Here is a 19,355-nt window from a genome sequence, read left to right on the forward strand (position 1 = left end):
GGAGGGGGAGAGGGAGGGAGAGAGAGTGAGAGAGAGAGATAGCAGTGTTGGGGGCGGATTGAAGGAAAGGAAAGGGGGAAAGTGAATGTTTTCGTGTGCTGAGACAACATGGCTGAAAAAACAAAGACGAGAGAGAGAGAGACAAGAGTCTCAGTTACTGAGTGGCCAGCTATAGTACAGATTGGTGTGTCCATCTGTCTGTCTGTACATTGCAAAAAAAATTAACTGAGTGAGGAAAGACAAATAGATGTAAAGGTTACAGATAAAACAGAGTGGGCAAAAAACATTTTGTCCTGATATATTATTGATAATCTGGGAAATTCATTGGTCTGATGAATTGAAAGTAAGCGAGAATGACTCAGAGAGAGAGAGAGAGAGCAAGCAAGAGCGAGAGGCACCCTGCTGTAACAGAGCTTGGGGTGGGTGTGGCTGACTGACATGCCTACAGTTTAGTCGTAGTAAAAGAGGGAGAACAGCTGGGGGAGGTGAAGAGAATGGCTGCATAAACAACTCCTCTTTACAACACTTTGGAGAGCCCCCACCCCCTCTAGCTCCAGGCCTCTGCTCCAACGTACCTCTTCATCTCCCTATCTCTCTCCTCCTCCTCCTCATTGTGCTCCTCCCCCTCCTCATCTGTCTCCTCCCCCTCTCCCTCTCTCCGCCTGTCCAGAAAGAGGAGGAGGAGATATTGACTTCAGAGTGGAAGGAAAAGTTCAAACCAGACAGCCTGCTGAACAGAATAGAGCAGAGCTAATACACACACACACACACACACACACACACACACACACACACACACACACACACACACACACACACACACACACACACACACACACACACACACACACACACACACACACCTACATAGAGCAGGATTGCGAGAAGGAAACCTGGGGAGTTCTACAGAGCCGGGTAGGAATTATTGCATGGGTGCGTGTGTAAAAACACACACACACACACACACACACACACACACACACACACACACACACACACACACACACACACACACACACACACACACACACACACACACACACACACACACACACGCACGCACACAGGCATCCATTCACGCATGCATGCTCACATAAACACATACACTTAAACAAACAAATTCACTCTTCACTCTTCACACATATTTAGACAAACACAGGCATGCTTGGACAAACAGAGGCGCACACACACACACAAACTAACACAGACAAACACACACACACACAAACCCACATCGACAAACACTCAGACAAGCACACACACACAGACACACAAACACGCATATGTATCATCACAAATTTGGGCCATACATTCATAGACAGTGAGGCATGGGAGTGTGCATTTGGCAGCTGTGTGACGCAGTTCAGATGACCTCACCTCCCATTTGTTTTATGGCACCTCAAAGCCAAGCTGGCCTCAAACACATATTATGTCTTTCCTCTCTCCCACTCGCTCCTTGGATTCACTTCCCTCAGCAATGCTGTTGCTAAATGTTGCTCAGCTTCGATGCCTTCAATCTGCTTGTGTGTTTTGTAAATGCAGTTTTTAGCGGTTTGTTGAATCCATTTCTGAACGATTATCAGGATGTTTGTTTTAGATCCTGCTATTTGGAGAACAGCACAAACCAATCAAGTATTTTCTAACTGATTTGATTTCCTGATCGTTTTTTGTTTTTTTTATCCTTGGTAACAGGACTCTACCGAGGACTCTACTTGGATTATGTGTTGAGATACGTCAAGACTGATTGGCATTTGCAAGCCACAAGCCACATACTTCCACCTGAGAGGGAGAGCTAGAGAAAGAGGGAGATAGAGAGAGTGAGAGAGAGAGCTCTGCCTAGAAAGCAAAGACTTGCCTCTTTCCTGTCTCTCTGAATCATTGCGGAGCCGATAGCTGGCTTAAAAGGAAAGGAGAACGAGAGAAACCTCTGCCCCCCCCGCGCCCCCGACCCAATCCCAACGCTGCTCCTCTACCACAAGGGCCCCGGACCTCTCACCACCTGTACAAGGAGCCCCAGGAGGGCCCATGCCCAGGGTCCTGGTCTCTGTCGTTGCTGTGCCACCATCAGCCATGGAGGACGGGAGAACAGCCCTCCACCTCTCCACGCCTCCTCCTTCTCCTGCCCCGGAGGGCGGGGAGACGGTGTGCGCCGCTCTGGCCCGCTACGAGGACACCCTGCGGGGCACCATCCGTGAGATCCACGGGGACGTGAGCGCCTTCAAGCTTGACGTAGAGCGGCGTCTTGAGGAGGCGGCGGACGCCCCGATAGGCCGGGCGGTGGCCCAGCTCCAGCAGGAGAACCAGCAGCTGCGGGCCCAGCTGGACGCCCTCGCACAGCAGGTGGAGCTGCTGTCGGGGATGACGTATGAGCATCAAGGTGTCTCCACCTGGTCCGACATCTACACCAACAACAGCCATCACAGCAACGACACTGGTAACCCCAGCCTAAACCACCACAACCGTCATCACGACGACATTGGGCTGGACCCCCACCAGGAGGTAACAGAGGCGGTCCACGGGAAGGGCCAGGTCCAGTTCCCCTTCCAGGGCAGCATGTGTCCCAGGGGTCCGACCAGCTCCCTGCCACCTGGCTCCTCGTCATACCCGGAGCCCGTCTGCCCCCCACCGGGCCCCAGAGTGACCTCCATGATGACCAGTGCTCCGGGCATCAGCGACTGCCCTGGTACCGCTCGCTTCTCCAGCAGGGCCACCTTCGCCCTGTACAGCAAGGCCAATGTAAGTGTTGTCCATCATCTGTTGACAGGTTTGAGCCTGTGCCTGTGCACTAGAACTGTGTATGTATCTGAGCAGAAACCGTTCACGGAACTAGAGTAATCGCATTTTGATCACATCTGTTTGTCAATTCATAAAAAATACATGAAGTGTTACATAATATATATTTATATAATGCACACAGACAGGTTCCACGGGGGAGGCAAAATGGAGCATGATAGTGCTTTTTTTATTTTTGGTGTGGCCGGGTGTTGTGTTGTGATGTGCTCGGTTGTGTTTTGTTGTGGTGTGGGGTGGAATGTGTGGTTAAAAAGCCCAAGTCAGCCTTTTGGAACACTTCTTTGTCACACACATGAAATAGAACAGCTTTGTGTTCCTGGTGTCTGTTTAGATAAGTGGTTGGGCGTTGTTTTCTGGTATATTCCTTATTTCAGGTAGCATATAGGTAGCAGCCATACATGTGTAGCACTCCAGGAGATTGTGTTGCCTGTAAGGCTCAGGAGACTCTTTATCCTCGTGTGTTCAGGCCATGGTGAGGAAAGCACAAGATCTTCAGTCCACTCTTATTCTTTAAAAAAACGTAACATCGCACATAAACACACAGCCAAGGCTAGAGGGACCCGATGATGTTGATGATCTACATCTACAGCTTTCCTGACCATCTCGTCTATGATGTCAAAAGCTGAAATTCCTCATCTTTTTGATGAAGTTTTTTTTTTTTAAGTACAATGTTAAATATTTACACGTTGAAGATAATTGGAAGCAGCTGAGCACAATCTGAATAAAAGACAATCTTTTCCCCCCATTTTCCTTGGCAGCGTGGCAGGAATTTCTCCTTAATGATGGAGTCATTGCAAAGACGCAGCTAGCTGTAGAAACACTAGTACATATTCTAGGCTTATATGTGGCGCTGTTTCTGTAACAGAACTCCACCAAAAAGAAAAGAAGAGGAGGCAGAGCATGGGCATCAAGCCTGCGTGCTGTATGCAAAGATACGGTCGAAGAAGAAGAAACCGAAGAACAACAACAACAACAGTTGTTAAACATTGCAGAAAATACTTTTTAATGTACAGTTAGTAATTATAATTACCATGGGGCTGTATTTAAAGCTACAAAAAATAATACAAATAGAATCAAACAAACACAAATTTGACGGAAATCTAACGTTGCCCACCTGGTGGGTGGGGCGATGACGTCACCGTTTCTGTATCTTGGGTTCTCATGAATCTAAAACGAAGTTTTCAGTGTCCATCTGGTCGTGCTCTGACCCTGTTGCCCTCAGTCTATTTCTCTCAAACCTGCAAGACTTCTGCGTTTTTACACAAAGATCTTAGCTGTGTGAACAGGGACTAAGTCTCTGTGTGTGTGTGTGTGTGTGTGTGTGTGTGTGTGTGTGTGTGTGTGTGTGCCTGTGCATGTTAGCGTGTGTGTGTATTTTTGTGTGTGTGTGTGTGTGTGTATGTGTCGTTGTATGTGCGTTTGTGTGTGTATGTGTGTGTTTGTGTGCATACAGCCAGAGTCTATCCTTAAACCAACTCCAGCTTCTGCTCCTGATGAAAGGAGAGAAGAGACAGTGGTTTGACTGGCATCAGCTAAGCTGAGTAGATAGGAGAAGCTATAAACATGGCAGATTCCTTCTTTCTTTCTGATGTGTAATTGTTGCACCTCAAGGCTTTGTCGTCCTCAGACTCACATGTTTTTACTTGATGCCTCATCCTGCCGTCCCCATCGTCCCCACTGTCTGTTTGTGTGCAGCAGCAAATGTCCATCGACGCCTTTCAAAGCAGGAGAAGAAGATGACATTGAGCTGGCCGTAATTGTTTATAGTGTGTGTGTGTGTGTGTGTGTGTGTGTGTGTGTGTGTGTGTGTGTGTGTGTGTGTGTGTGTCTTGGTGCGAGTGTATGTGTGTGGGGGGGAGGGGGGGTCTGTTTATGTACATGCTTATGTGTGTGGGTGGACATGTAGATTTGCGTGCTTCTGTATGACTAGTCTGCATGTAAGAGAGCCAGCTGTGTTACCGCTGAGCAACCTATCAGCAAAGAGAGTTAAATAAGATTAGGAGTTGAACAACATCAAAAAAGTCCTTAAACAATGCCCCCTCTTCTTATTGATTAACCTCATTATTCATGAACACTGGAAGCACACATACACACACTGGTCTCTCAGGAATCCGTGAAATGACCACGGATGCTTAACTCAAAATCTGTGGAATCCTCACGGAAACACGCCAATTTCCGTGAAATGGCCACGGATTTTGCTCCAATGCAAGGCTCTCAATCAAGCAATTCCTGCTGGGGTTTTGTTCCCGTTTAGTTGTAGCCCTGGAACCGTTAATCCCTCAACACTGTGTTAGATGGAGACAGAGTAGTGGGTTGATTTATCCTCTCATGCAGCGCAAGCTTCACCAGTTGCATCACTCAAGATTATTTTTGCCTTGAGGAAATCATTCTGTCCTTCTTTCTCTCTTACCCTCTTCAAACCAATACTCTACCGTGTCATAGTTGATCAAAACATCTCAATGTCAATGCTCGCTCCATACATGTTGACTTATTGGTTCATAGGGTTATTACTCCAAGGATTTGTTGAGGCAAGAATCGATTCTCAGAGAAAATGCAGCATGATTCCTGTTGAATTCATTAAAGTATTTGAGTTGTCGATCTACAATAGTGATAGATATTGATAGTGGTGCATTGTTGTGATATTTTGTGATATCTCTCTTGTTGGGTATTTGCAACACGGCGTTACATTATGATGACTAGATATTGTATCTATCCTGCAGATTTACACACATAGACTTCACTCATTCATATTCAGTTTCATAGTCTTTTGCGTCAAGAAGGTCAAGAAGGACTACAAAAGGTGAAACCATAGCCCTTTGCTCTCATGACCACAATGTGTGTCTTTCATTCCATATTATACCTTATACAGGCCAGTACTGCATAACATAATCTCTGTTTGCCCTTTCAATATGTCTTCGGTGTGATTTCCTGTATGCTATAGATTTGACCTTGCTGACCAGAATATAACATGTTATATGTTGACTCCATAGCTAGAGTTGAATCTAACAGAACAAAAAACAGTCATGTCTATGTTGTCATGATGCATCATTAGCTGCTCTGCAAAAAGGAAGAGAACAGGGGAGTCTGCAGTCATCCTCCATATAACTCTGGGAGCTCTGTCTCTGACAGTTAACTCACTGTTTCCATGACTCGTTCTACTGAGGTCATTCACCTTTGACATGTTTTGAGGAGAAAAAAAATGAAGGGAAAAGTGTGCAACATCTGGCCCTGTTGGGCCCTAGTAAGCCTCAAAGATATTGTGTGCATTTTATACAGATTGATAGAGAGAAAGAGTGAGGGAGAGAGAGACAACTCTCTCTCTTGCTTACACAATGAAGAAACTGCAGCAGTCTGTACACCCTGGTCGCCTTCATAAATACACACACACACACACACACACACTGACTCCCATAACAGCCATGAGAAAAAGGGGAGATAATGGGAAGATGCAGTCCCATTAAAAAAAAATAGTAAAATAGAAAACAGGGCGATGGAGTGTGTGTGTTTGTGTGTGTGTGTGTTTGTGTGTACATGTGTGTGTGTGTCTAGAAGAAACCAGTAAAGTTAGGAGATGTCATGACCTTTTTGCATTAATCTATGTGGATTAGCGCACACATGCGTGCATGTGTGTTGTTGCATGTGTATGTACGTGTTTGTGATTGCGGTCATGTGCACATGCGTGTGTGTGTGTGTGTGTGTGTTGTGGTAACCCGGCTTGGTGAGTGGGCCGCCTCCTTCCAATCAGCACACGAACTGGAGTTTAATTTAAGCCAAAATGGCACCTTTAATCAAACATAAATTAGATAACTATAAAACCAAACAAAACCCAGCTTTGGAAGAATCCACAGTCTTGTTCCTCCAGGAGAGCCCTGAATGAGCATGCTTTTTAAAGCATGCTTCCCCACCTGCTCCTCAGGTGCTCCGCATTTCAATGATTGGCACCAATGCTCTTACTGGCGCCATCTGTTGTAAATCTGTGGTACACCGCCTCCACAACCTGCCCCCTGGGCCTCCAGGGGCGCTGTGCCAGAGACGGGTTGCCACAGTGTGTTGGTGTGTGTGTGTGTGTGTGTGTGTGTGTATGTTTGTGTGTATGTGAGAGCGCTTCTGTATTTTTGTGTGTGTGTGGAGGTATGCAGCCACTCCCTGTGCTACCCCTGATTGGCTCTCCTAATAACTTCCAGACAATAGGCCGGGTTCCCGTCATCATCTCCCTGGAAACAGGTTAATAACTCAGGCGGGCTCACAGGGTGAGCTCACCCCTGCTGGAGGGACTTTTATTCTAACGGGGTAGCCCGACCCCTACTATCCTGTCAGAATAAAAGTCTCTCCAGCAGGGGTAAAAACTGGAGTCCCATTCTGAGCCAAGTTAGGCTTTTGGAACATGCTTACCTTAATCGGATTCAGGTCTTTGGCAGTAAAACACACCTCCTCAATAACACTCAATCCTCCACAGAGTGTGACCACCGGGCCCCTGCTGAGAATGGTTTAGACCAGAAATATGTAGTGTCTCAGGTTATTAACTTAAGGAACAAAAGCTCTCTCTCTGGTCCCAGTGGGAAATCGTGGGCCTAAACGGCCAGCGGTCAAACACGCTGTCTGGGAGGCAGCGTGTAAGACAAGCTCTCCCCAACAGTTCGTACTCATGTTCTTATCAGGGGGAGAGATGAACAGATCTTAAACATTTGTACCAGTCCATTTCCTACTTAACTGTGAGGGCTTCTAACCCTAACCCTGTCTTAAATGACGACTACATTCCACCTTGTCATCTGTTCTCACTTGAATCCCGCCCCCCCTTCTAGAAGACCGTTCTGTTGGCCATTGCTGAACCAGGTCACCGGTGTGCTGGGTGGACATGACACGAAGTGGGGGTGTTTATGCAAAAGGGACTGTTTGTATATCTGGGTGTTGTGTATGAGATGTGTGTGTATAAATATCCACCAGTGTATGAAACCATTCACATACTATACTGAAAACCTCACACATGTAAAAGCTTTTACATAGACAACTGAAACACCTTCACTCAAACAACTGAAAAGCTCTCGTAACAACTAGTGAAACCTTTTACATGGACCACTGAAATGCTTTCACACATACTAGTAAAAGTTTGAAGAGGACAGGCATTTCTGTTGAACAGGAAGGCATTTCAGTTGAACAGGAAGACGTTTCAGTTGAACAGGAAGGTGGTTGGTAAATCACTGATGTCTGCTCAACAGCCTACAGGTAGCCTAACCGAAGCAACTGCATGAGAAGATCGGGTACTAGTGTACTGAAGTGTGAAGATCAGGTACTTAAACTACAATGTATGTACATCTGATCCTCTTTGTTTTTCAATTCCAAAGGTTATTTTTTGAGGTGAGGGGCAATGGAGATGATGTGGTGAGTCCAACAATTGTGGTCAGGAGAGGCTTTATAGAGTGCTCAAGTGAATCCACTTGAAAATGATGGGAAGCATGGGATAAATGTTTTTCCTCGCTTCTACATTTGTTCCAGTGACTAGCAAGTTATGTTAAAGGTTGGGTACGCGATTTGCGAAACGCCAGCAGATTTTGAAAATACACAACTCAAATGGTCCTACCCCCTCCCCTTCAACGCTGACTCTGACTCCACCCATTCCAAGTACCTGGACGCGCAATCATGCACGAGCGCGAACAGAGATGCGCGAGAGCGAGCCAGGCTAGCGTAGGTTTTCGTTTAACAACATGGCACTACATTCAGCTGTAAATTGCACCCAGTACCGCGGGAAGTAGGGGTTTTGGGGGTGCTGCAACACCCCCTGTCCGAGGCCCTGTCTTATCACAGAAAACGATCATTTCTAAAAACCAAAGTGGAGATTTCTGAAAACGCCGGTTATGTGTTGTCGTATCAACGGGGAGAAACGGGATTTTAGGTTCTGAAGCGTCACATTATGCACCAGGAAATGCTTAACGTCATGTGAGCATCCGCTGTACCGTATTGGTCCGAATATAAACACAAACCCCATTGTAATACGACCTATATTTGGAAAAAAGATTTGAAGCCCAGATCTTGATTTCATGAATAAATAAATTGTATTAATTGAAATAATATACGAAAATAAAAAGGCATAGAATAAAACACTGCATTGCCACTAAACAGTAGTGCAAATAGGCCGTACTGATGTGTACACCAAAGACTTCCTGACACTCCTCTGCCCCGCTGTGTTCGCTCTGGCTGTGGTCGCTCCGAACTGTTTCGGCCCGTGGCAAAGCGCATTTATTTAATGCTCATATGTCCTAGTGCTGAAAAAAGGTTATATGAAAAAGTGTGAGGGTAGCGGTGGTGCGCTAAACTTGTTCTGTGAGCAGCTGGATGTGAACCATGGTGTGAAGGAAGTGAACACAACGATCGATTTTCAACTGTGCGCGCATGCACTGGTGTAATTGAGCTGCGCTGCTATATATCTTTTTTATCAATGTGACGAGTTGCGAGTCTAGTGCAGGCCGGTTTTTTTTTTCCAGCACCCCCTGCTGAGAATACGTTCTCGCGGCTATGGTTGCACCAGATGTTATAAACATTAAACGGTCACATAAATCAATACTATTTTTAGAAAATGTATGTTTGTTTCATATAATTGTATTGGAAGTCCTGGTTTTCACTAGGGTTGCCGCGGTGTGGACATTTTCACACCGAGTAATAGCCTACACTCGTCTCAACACCGGTATTACCGAGTATAAACGGTATAAACTTTGAAACTAGGTCAACCGCCACACAAGCATCGGTTTAGACCCTTCTCGTCCTTCAGTTGCCGCCAACGTTCAAAAGCAGCGCCTAGGATTATTCTTGATTTCAGTTTTTCTCTTTCAGCGTTTTTATTATCAATTACTCTCTGAAAAAGAGTTTTCCTTCTCTTTGCTGGTGGTGGTGGTGGTGGTGGGGATTGTGGCGTCTTGTCTGCCATGGAAATTGTCTTCTACTGCTAGGTCCAAATGTGGATTAACTAGTTCCAGTAGATACCGCAGGATAACAACAAACAGGAGCTTGCTCTGGGTCACGAGCTCTGGGTCACGAGTACTGCACGAAGGGGTCGCGCGCGGGGCGCGGGGGAGGGGGGAGGGGGAGTGCAGTACGACCGTTTGATTGACGTACTTACTGTCCAATGAAACTCGGTGGCAATGGATATGATTGGCTGGAGTTTTTCGAGCCCTGCACGTTCCACAGATGATTGACAAGTTTAATTTTCATGTCAGTACTTCTAACTCAGTGGCTGTAAGCGGGTTATGATAAGGATTTCAAGTAATTTTGCAAAAATGGCCAAAAAAGCAAATCACCTATGCAACCTTTAAGTTTTTACAACTTAGTTGGACCTTCAAAATTGGACCTTACCCTTAAAATAGACAACGTTTTTTTTGTTTTATTAATATTATTAAGCAAATGCTGGCTGCACAATGTAACTTGGCTTCACAATGTAACTTTGTTGATATGAAACAGTATGATAACGAGACATGTTAAAAATGAAAGGTTAACATTGTTTTAACTGGTTTTAAAACTGGAAATATAAAATGCATCATGAGGCAATACTCACTCAAAAAAATGCAAATGCAATATAATTTTAAGGTAAAGTGTGCATTCAGAAATGGAAGGCAAGGCAAGGCTGTCCTTTTTAACTTTTTCCAAGACACACTGACTGAGATATAGTCCCTGCCAAACCCATATGTGTTTCCTAATGCAAAGTCAAACTTCTCCTTAAACCATTGGTTCTCAAAGTGCGGCCTGCGGGCCAATGGCAGCCCGCAGAAACATTCCTTGCGGCCCGCAATGACATACAGATTATTATATCAATATTAATTTAAACAAAAATAAATAAATATAAAGAGAAAAGTCGACTCTCTCTAGCTTTCAATTAAACATTTGAAACAATTATAATTTTTTTAGTTTTAATCCGACTGTACATTATTTTGAAAGGATGAACCTCAGTTTCGTGATTTAGACCTCACTTGACCTCACTCCCAGAGGTCCACGTGCAATGTTTTTTTTTACCACTGGGATGCTGACGGCGTTTCCCACGAGAATTTTTTCCTTTGGCGGCCCTCAGTCAAATTTTGGGTTCCTAAATTGGCCCTCAGCTGTCAAAACTTTGAGAACCCCTGCCTTAAACAGATGGTATGACACAAGTAGGGCCAACTTGATGCAGTTAACACATGTGTTGCTCATCGGGAACATTGGTGTAGAGGAGAAGTTGTCATCTCCTTTATGAATGAATTGGACAGAGGGAGCTGGGGAAAAGCCAATAGGTGGTTCCACAGGCACATAGGCGTTGATTAAGCTGGGGACGCGTCCCCACCAGATTTCGTCAAGATTAATTTTGTACCCACCACTTGTAAAAAAACAAATAACCGACTTGAATTATTATGGATTATTACACGGGTCTTCTCAATGCTGTGGAACGCTCCGTTTACTTGCATGGGCTCTTCACAACTTCCGGCGTCAAATTATATTTGATAATTCACCGTTGCTAAGTATAATTGACTGCTGTCAAAGAAAACAAAGGACTTTTTGCCTCTAATGACATCTTTGGTATCACTCCTCAAGTAGTCCGGTAACTTTTCAACCCCAGCGTCTTCGGTTGCTAAGCGACGTCAACGTCTTTTGCGGACTATTTCTCTGCTGATCAACACTACGAATGCTGGTAACAAATAAATTGTAAAAAGACACACCATGTGAAGTTATTTTTTCGTTTTGGCAAGTAGCCGTGTAATAAGCGGGATAATGTATAGAACGTCGCCGGTCATTATCGAAAATAAGCCCCTTCATCGCCCTGTCTGGGCTTATTTTCCCGATAATGACCGGCGTTATATACATTATCCCTTACATATTACACGGCTCTTCTCAATGTTGTAGACTGCTCCATTCACTTGCATGGGCCTTCCTAACGTTCAGTCAATTATTCAGTCAATTATTTTTGTTTATTAAACGGCTCTTCTCAATGCAGTGGAATGCTGAACGACTTTGGCAAACAATTTCTCTGCTGATCAACGCTACGAATGATAACAAATACATTGGAAAAAGACACACTGTGTGAAGTTATTTTTTCGATTTGGCAAGTAGCCATTACTAATAATACCAATACTCTTTGGCTGGGATGATGAGGCATCAGACAATCAAGTCATTTTAGCCTGAATACATAGGTAAAAGCACCTGAGCAGCTTGCTAGTACCATGGACAGTATCAGTATCAGAACTAAATGGATGTGGTATGCTACACCACGGGATGCATCTGCAGACCACTGCCACATAAATAAAGGTAAGACGCAATATTTATTGCTTAAGATTTGCTGGTGCTGTGGCGAGGTCTTTTGTTTTTTTTGCACCAAAGTTGTCGGCTATCAATTGCAACTTGCAATTGATAGTCGGTGGAGTCAGTCTCTTGTTGACACAAAGTGACTTTTGGTCATTCTTGCTTTGCTTGAATTCTGGAATAATTGTGGGGGGGAGTGCCTGAGCTTTGGTCAGTGGGGTGTTCCACAAAGCCGGTTTTATCACATAACTGGGTAAGTTAACCCAGGGTTTTCTGTAACCCTAGGTTTTCCGTTCCAAAAGGATCACGGTATGTTAGTTGTTATAGCAACATATGCTCTGAATCAAACCTGGTCGGACCAGGTTTTGCGCAGGTTAAGTTTGAAACATAACCCGGTTTTGGGTATTTCAACCGGCGTTCACCGCAGATTTCATGTGTTCACAATGGCATGCCCTTTTGATGAGAGAACTGCTGATATCAGAGCGCAAATTATACGTGCAATCCACCGGGAGCGATTGATAAGACCACGGCTCGACATCTTGGCATATTGGATGACTTTTTGCTGGAGTGGAGAGATATAGATTCTCGCGCAAATCTTTAATATATTTAAATAGCCTTACATAGCCAACACTACCAATTGAGGACCTGGCCACGGTTCACCCCAGACTATTTGCGTAGCCCTCCGTTTTTTTCAAATGGTAGTTTTATCTAGGCTATAATGCTGGAGATGCTGAGCACATCACAGTCGTTTCAGATGACCCATCCAAGATTTGTATCGGCCTCCTATCATACAAAGAGCAATATTGTCTGAGTACTATGCCGAGAGGCATTTACAACATAAAGTATAAAATAGTCCTAACGGACTTGCATCCACTGGAGAATGTTCGATCGTAGCCGGCGGCTTCATTACAAGCACTGATCCATCTTGATCTGTGAAGTTGATGAATTGTCACTTTTAGGTTTTCTACCCAGTTACCAAAAAAAGAAACATTTGGAATAGTATGCGCTGTGGCAAGCACACGGTTTGCATGTGTTACTTCGAAGGCAAAACACAAAAACCTACATTCAACCAGTGTGGGGTATGGCCCATGACTCCCTGAGGTGGTAGGTACCTCCAGGTAGGCTACCCCCTCCATGCCAGGGCGCCCTGAATTTATGTTTATTAACAGCTCCTCCACCGGGGTCAAGACAATTTGAGGGCCAGATCCAGTCTGCCGACTGTCGGCCTTTTCACGATTGGCTTAAAAAAATGGCTTATTTAAATTTATACCAATACGATGGTGGGAAAAGCTTACCAGTTTGTATGTTTTTTATACTTCATTTTTATACTTGATCCTCTGACCGCTTGGAAGCAATCGGAGTACATATTGTTTTAGAAGAAAGGGGTTATGTGGTAAGATCTTTAAGAATGCTTAACTGGGATATTTATATATTCATGGCTCAAATATTAAGGATCATGCTTTTGACGTGTAACTAACGCATTTACGTGGTCAGCGATCCGCTGCCAGGCTTTGGTTCTCCGGGTTCCAGAGGTTTTAGCGTTCCCTTTTCTTGTGATAATGTCCTTCTCCTCGTCATAGCTCTCCAGGAGAACCTGGAGTTCCATTTCATTGAAATAAGCGGCCCGTTTCGCCATTTCGATCAGGGTTTCCATGATCCATACATCACGTCTTTTTAAGTTTGGCGTGGACGCGCACAACCCTGTGTTAACCAACCCCGAGTTGATTGAACTAATGCATAACCGCTGCTGTGGAACCGAAAACTTTGGGTTGGTCGGCACAGGGTCAATCAACCTAGAGTTCAGTGTTTGTTAAACCTCCGTTCGTGGAACACCCCTCAGAAGGCCTGATGTAGGCTAGATTGGATGGAATGCATGTTGTGTATTGAGAACAGCCAGCCCATGATGTGATACAGCGTTCTGCTATGCAACAAATATTTTTTTCTTTTTCAATCTTGACGACTTTTTTAGTGCTGTGTGTAGCCACACGTTGGGCCTTCTGAACTTAAACGCGCAGTTAATATACTTTCCTAGCACCTCTTGTTTATGTTGTTAGCTTAGCCATGTCATGTCACGTTGTCAACATTGGATACATGGAGCAGAACATATTGGGTCAAATGTCCGATGCTTTTTGGAAACGTTTTCTTCATAAAACGTGCCAGACAGATTATGGATACATTTTATTCCTTAGAAATTAGCTACATGGGTATGCCGTATTTCAGAACCTTTCATTACCGGCACTAAAGAGAGAAAAAAGAGTGCATCCTCATTGTACCCAGCACTTCTGAAAATGCACTTTCGAATGTCTCTGTCCCCAGCACATTTCAAACCAAACTGACGCCCATGCATAGACGCTTCAGTTGCAAAGGCCAAAGTCTTTTGTAGTTTGGATGGCCCTTCTTCTTATATAAAAACAGAAAAACATAATTGGTAGTTGGTCCAAATAAAGTGTATATGACAACATCTAAGCTAAATACTAAACCATAACGTCTGCTGATACTGAATAAATTGTCCAATAAGAGTATTTTACTTCTCAAAACCAAAGCATCAAAAAAATGAATAGCTAATGAATTTCTTACACACCTTTCATCTTTCAACAATCTCAAGGTGCTACGTGACAATAATACAATAATAGAATAAAGACGTTTAAGCTATAATGTTTCTGTGATGTAGCTATGTTTTCTAAAAGAAAGAAAAGATAGATGCACAGTAAACTGTCGATTACCTTCTGCATCCTGGAGATTGTCTCTCCAGAAGGTAACAACTGTCTCCTCAGCAGTTCTGTTGCTCAACTTCAAGAGACAGATGAATGTTAAAAAGATCTTCCACCTGGTCAGCCGTCAAGTATGCTTGGCTGAAAGCAGAACAGGGGACGAAAGCTGTGTGGATGCCTTCTTATTTTCTCCAGAACCCCAATTGTTTTGAGGCCTTCACAGAATCTGTGCAAAGAACATGGAACAATTATATTCATTGAGCAGAATTTAAATCAGGGTTACTTCCGTAATTTCCTGACTATTAACCGCACTATATATAAACCGCATGACACTATTTTATGTAGTTTTCTAAGGCAAAACCATGCATTGACCACATCCTTGTATTAACCACAGTGTATTCAACGTTATGTCATCTTCTCACATATAAATGCCATGTTGTTGTGGTTCAAGTGCTACTAGCCATTTAAAAATTGTTGTATGAAGTAGGGATTGGCATTTCAAGCAAAAATACTACACCCTCCGCGCGGGCACGCATGCACATGCTCACACACACACACACACACACACACACACAGGTACAATTCTGAAGCCTTTTCTGATTAACCTGACTGTAAAGAATCAGCACTGCCTGCCTTTGAAATGTACCTTGCACCTATGGATGACCTAAAACATGACAATTTCATCTACCAGCAGATCCCTGTCTCTTATTGACTGCATAGGCCTCAGACATCCTGCATTGGCCAAGTAGTCAAGCAGAGGTGCCATAGACTTCTCAAGGTCCTCAAGGGTTGTACTTTCAGATACCTAGCATCAAAGGAGCAGCAGAATGGCTTGTTATGGAGGATACTTAATGGTCACTTAGTTATTATTAAGTTATTATTAAGATGTTGAATGAAGTAGGGATGGGCATTTCAAGGTAATTCAACAATGGGCACCCTAGACTGGACCGATACTCCCTCTAAACATACAAAATACTAAGAGAACATTGTAATGTAACCTAATTCTAATACAATGTAACATTTAAGATCTAACTACCAACTGACTTTTGGCTTTTTCCAAGAGTTCCGTGTCAGCTATGTCTTCTAGGGCAGGATTTGCTGAACCATCAACCAGCTGAGAAAAAAGGGTTGGTCAGAGGAAGTTTGGTGATGGATGGCTGGCGGCGTGGTTGGTACCAGAGCTGTTTTCAATATCTCTGCTAGTTGGGTTAGTATGACTGCTGAAACTTGTACCAGGCCTTGTGGTGCCATGGCTGCGCATGCCTGTTAGGGTGACCACCCGTCACGCGTAGCGCGTGCGCACACAGCCTTTTGATGCCCAACCCTGCGTCCCGCAAATTGAGACTGTGTCACGCGAAATCAATGCTTGCTCAAAAAAAAGTTGGTCGCTCTCTATATCCTGGATAGGGTTGCCAACTTTCTCAACCTCATATGCAGGACACTTTCTTCCAGGAGTGCGCGTGCATGCGAGCGCGCCTAACATAAACCTACTAATTTCAAAGTGTTAAAGGACAAACCCTTTCTGTACTTGCTTGGATGGTTCACAGTAATAATGATTGGCCTTTAAAAAACAAATTTCTGTCTTTTCAAAAAATAAGTGCTATAATCTGGGTCATGAAAGCTAGGGCCCATATGAATGGACCACTTTGGGGGGAAATAGCATTTTGAAGAAAGACAGACATTTATGTAGGTTATATATAAACATTTTATTGTAACTTTTACAATTACAAAGGGTGTAGAACATTCTTCTTATTGTCCATCTGTCCTAACTGTTTGTCTTTCATACATTTTTTGGTGTTGCTATCCTGACCTCTTTCTGTTGTTTCTTACTATTGTCTTGTCTGTGTGTGTCTCTGTTGTTATCCAGTTGTCTGCGTCTTTGTTGTCTGTCTCTCCGTTTCTATCCCCACTCAACTGTCTCATGGACCTCCCCTTACCCTGCAGTAAATTACAGAAACAAATTATTTAATTAGTTTGAGAAATACTGCCCTTAATCTATGAAGTTATCTAGTGTAAGGCTATAAGTGGGAATTGCATACATAGGAAATTGCAATTAATTAACAACCAAACCAATCAAAATAAGACCCACCATCTAGGCTACTGCGGATATTTCTTGCTACTCCTGACTGATTCAAGCATTTTTTTATCCTTCTACACAGCCAGGTAGAACTCCTTGCAGGACAAGTCACAGTTGACAGTAACTAGAAGTTCATTTTTGATCAGCTCTGTGCTGCATCTGTTTCTTTCTTTCTCCACCATTTATTAGCCATCAGTGAGAAGATCCTCTCAACAAAGGCATTTGAGCCTGGCACACTGAGCACAAATGAGACAATCTTGAACATGTTGGTCATGTTGTCTTTTCCCACATTTTGGAAAATTGCCACCCATTTCTCACTGGTGGATTTTGTGGTATCTTTTGTAGCTTTCTGGATTACCTCACGGCTAGCACAGAACTCTTCATGCAGCTGATCCATGTTGATTCTGTCTGTCAGTTTTAGTGCAGCCACCATCTGCTCCAGGTCAGGAAAGGAGAGCTCATCATACAGGCCAATTGGTATCAGTTTCACCATTACATTGTCTGATGAGAAGTCAAACCACTTGCTAATGTATGCAATGACTGAGTCATAAAACTTCACAAAGTCTTGTTGTATCTTGGACCTCTGTGCTGGCAACTGTTTCTCCATCAGCCTCTTGGTCTGGAATCCAAAAACACTGTCTTGTTTGTCTGGAGCATCTTCATTTTGAATTGTTTTACTTCTTCATACACATCTTTGATGCAGAGATCTGTCAATTCTAGCTTCTTAACAAGTAGATCGAAAACACATCCCACATTGTGGAAAAAGCACAGATATATCTCAGCTTTGTCTGTGTTAACTTCCTCCTCAAACGTTTTCCTCAATGCCACTGGACAGTTCTCCCCAAGGGACCTGAAATATGAGGTAAGAGCAGGTCAAGTTTCTAGGAGACGATTGACAGCTGGATGAAGAGAGAGCCATCGTGTGCAAACATGACGCAGGATTTCATGCCACTCTATGTAGACAAATGCAAAAAATGAACGCAATTCCTCCCTTCGAGAGGCAGACACTGAGAAGAGGCTATATATTTTCGAGACAATGGTCTCTATGTCCACTGGCAGCTGATCGCTGGCGTGCTTGCAGGCATTATGAGCGATGTGGGCTGGGCAATTCGCTTTCAGAATGCCATCGTTTGCGCTGCTGATTAATTGGTAAACAGAGTGATGTTTCCCATAGTTTACATTCGCATTATCGGCTGAATAGGCAGTGATGTTTCTAATATTCAGCTCATACTTTTCCAGGCAGGTCGTTAGAGCTTGGTGTATGCCATTTTCCGTTTCATCGCTGTCTTCATAAAAGTCAAGAAGCTTGGATTGCACACCATCGGACACAGAGAAATACCTCATGCATACTGGAAACATTTTTCTATTTCCCTTATTCGAGGCTTCGCTGGCAATTGAAAAATATACGGGCTCACCTTCGGCTGGAGAAAGGTAAGTCACAATTTTCCCCACAGTACTTGGTCCTAAGACGTTCACTGAGATCATCTCAGCTTTGGTCCTCCCCAAGTGCATCTTCTTGGCAATTAATGAGTCTTGAAATACAGTCTCATTTAATTTCACAGCACAGTCTGTGCTGTTATAGCTGAGGCCGTGTTTGATGGTATGATATACCAACCCGATATCACGCGATTGCGTGCTCATGCGCACAAACGTTAATCTATTGAAGCGTGTTCCAGACTACGATAGTCCGACTTTTTGCGTGCTACACAGAACGAAATGTAAACCAATGCTTTCTGAATGGGAGTGTTGTCAGACAATGAACGTGCTCCACAAAACGCTACGAGAGAGAGAGAGAAAGAGAGAGAGGGAGGGACAGAGAGAGAGAGAGAGAGCGAGAGAGAGGCTTCAGAAAGGGTGTGCGCAGATAGTACAGTGCACCCTAGTTATGTTTATGCCAAAACCACAAATGCTATATGTATATATATATTGCCTAATTATATATATTGCCTATATATATGTATAGGCTATATATATAATTAGGCTATAATTATATTATTTAGCGTGTAATGAGACAATCTATAGCCAAATTGTCGAAGATGCCCGAGAATCTCCGGGGATATCAGCATGGGAAATCGGCGAATCAGACCCATGAACCTATAAAGAAAGACGTCATCTCAAGCGGGAGAGAACGTTTGCGGTGCTGGTTTGTGTCACATAAGTACAGTGCCGTGTTCCAATACCCGTACTGTCCGTACTTACTAGCCAAAATTTGAGTACGCAGTACGTTCCAATTCAGATCCGGCGAAAAGAAGTATACTTCAAGGACCCGGATGCCGTACTCAAAACGGGCTAATCGTGAAGTGTGGATCGAAGGACACTCCCCGTGCTCAACGGCAGCCATCTTAGCTACGTAGCGAAAGAGGCGGAGCCAGGCTGAGCCAAAGTCGGCGCATTTCCCACATTAATAGTCATTTTGTAGTTTTTATAGTTTTTATAGCTTTTTATAGCTGCTAGGCGTAAAGAGTTCACCGTTCAAAGCAGGATGTTTATTGCGGGGGAGGAGCCACGGCGGCAAACGT

The 19,355-nt window shown here is 44.0% G+C and overlaps 1 protein-coding gene across 5 annotated transcripts in view; it reads left to right on the plus strand.

The window, feature by feature from the left end:
- Nucleotides 1-711: 711 nt before the first annotated feature.
- LOC130406504 (smoothelin-like protein 2) overlaps nt 712-19,355 on the plus strand; it is a 56,005-nt gene continuing 37,361 nt past the window's right edge. For all 5 annotated transcript variants that reach the window (XM_056612123.1, XM_056612124.1, XM_056612127.1 and 2 more), the window contains exons 1-2: nt 712-915; nt 1,693-2,736. In XM_056612123.1, coding sequence (XP_056468098.1) covers nt 2,026-2,736 — 711 coding nt within the window. In that variant the 5' untranslated portion in view covers nt 712-915; nt 1,693-2,025. The remainder of the gene's footprint in view (nt 916-1,692; nt 2,737-19,355) is intronic.

The sequence above is a fragment of the Gadus chalcogrammus genome, chromosome 16 (assembly GCF_026213295.1).
Source record: "Gadus chalcogrammus isolate NIFS_2021 chromosome 16, NIFS_Gcha_1.0, whole genome shotgun sequence".
NCBI classification, from domain to species: domain Eukaryota; kingdom Metazoa; phylum Chordata; class Actinopteri; order Gadiformes; family Gadidae; genus Gadus; species Gadus chalcogrammus.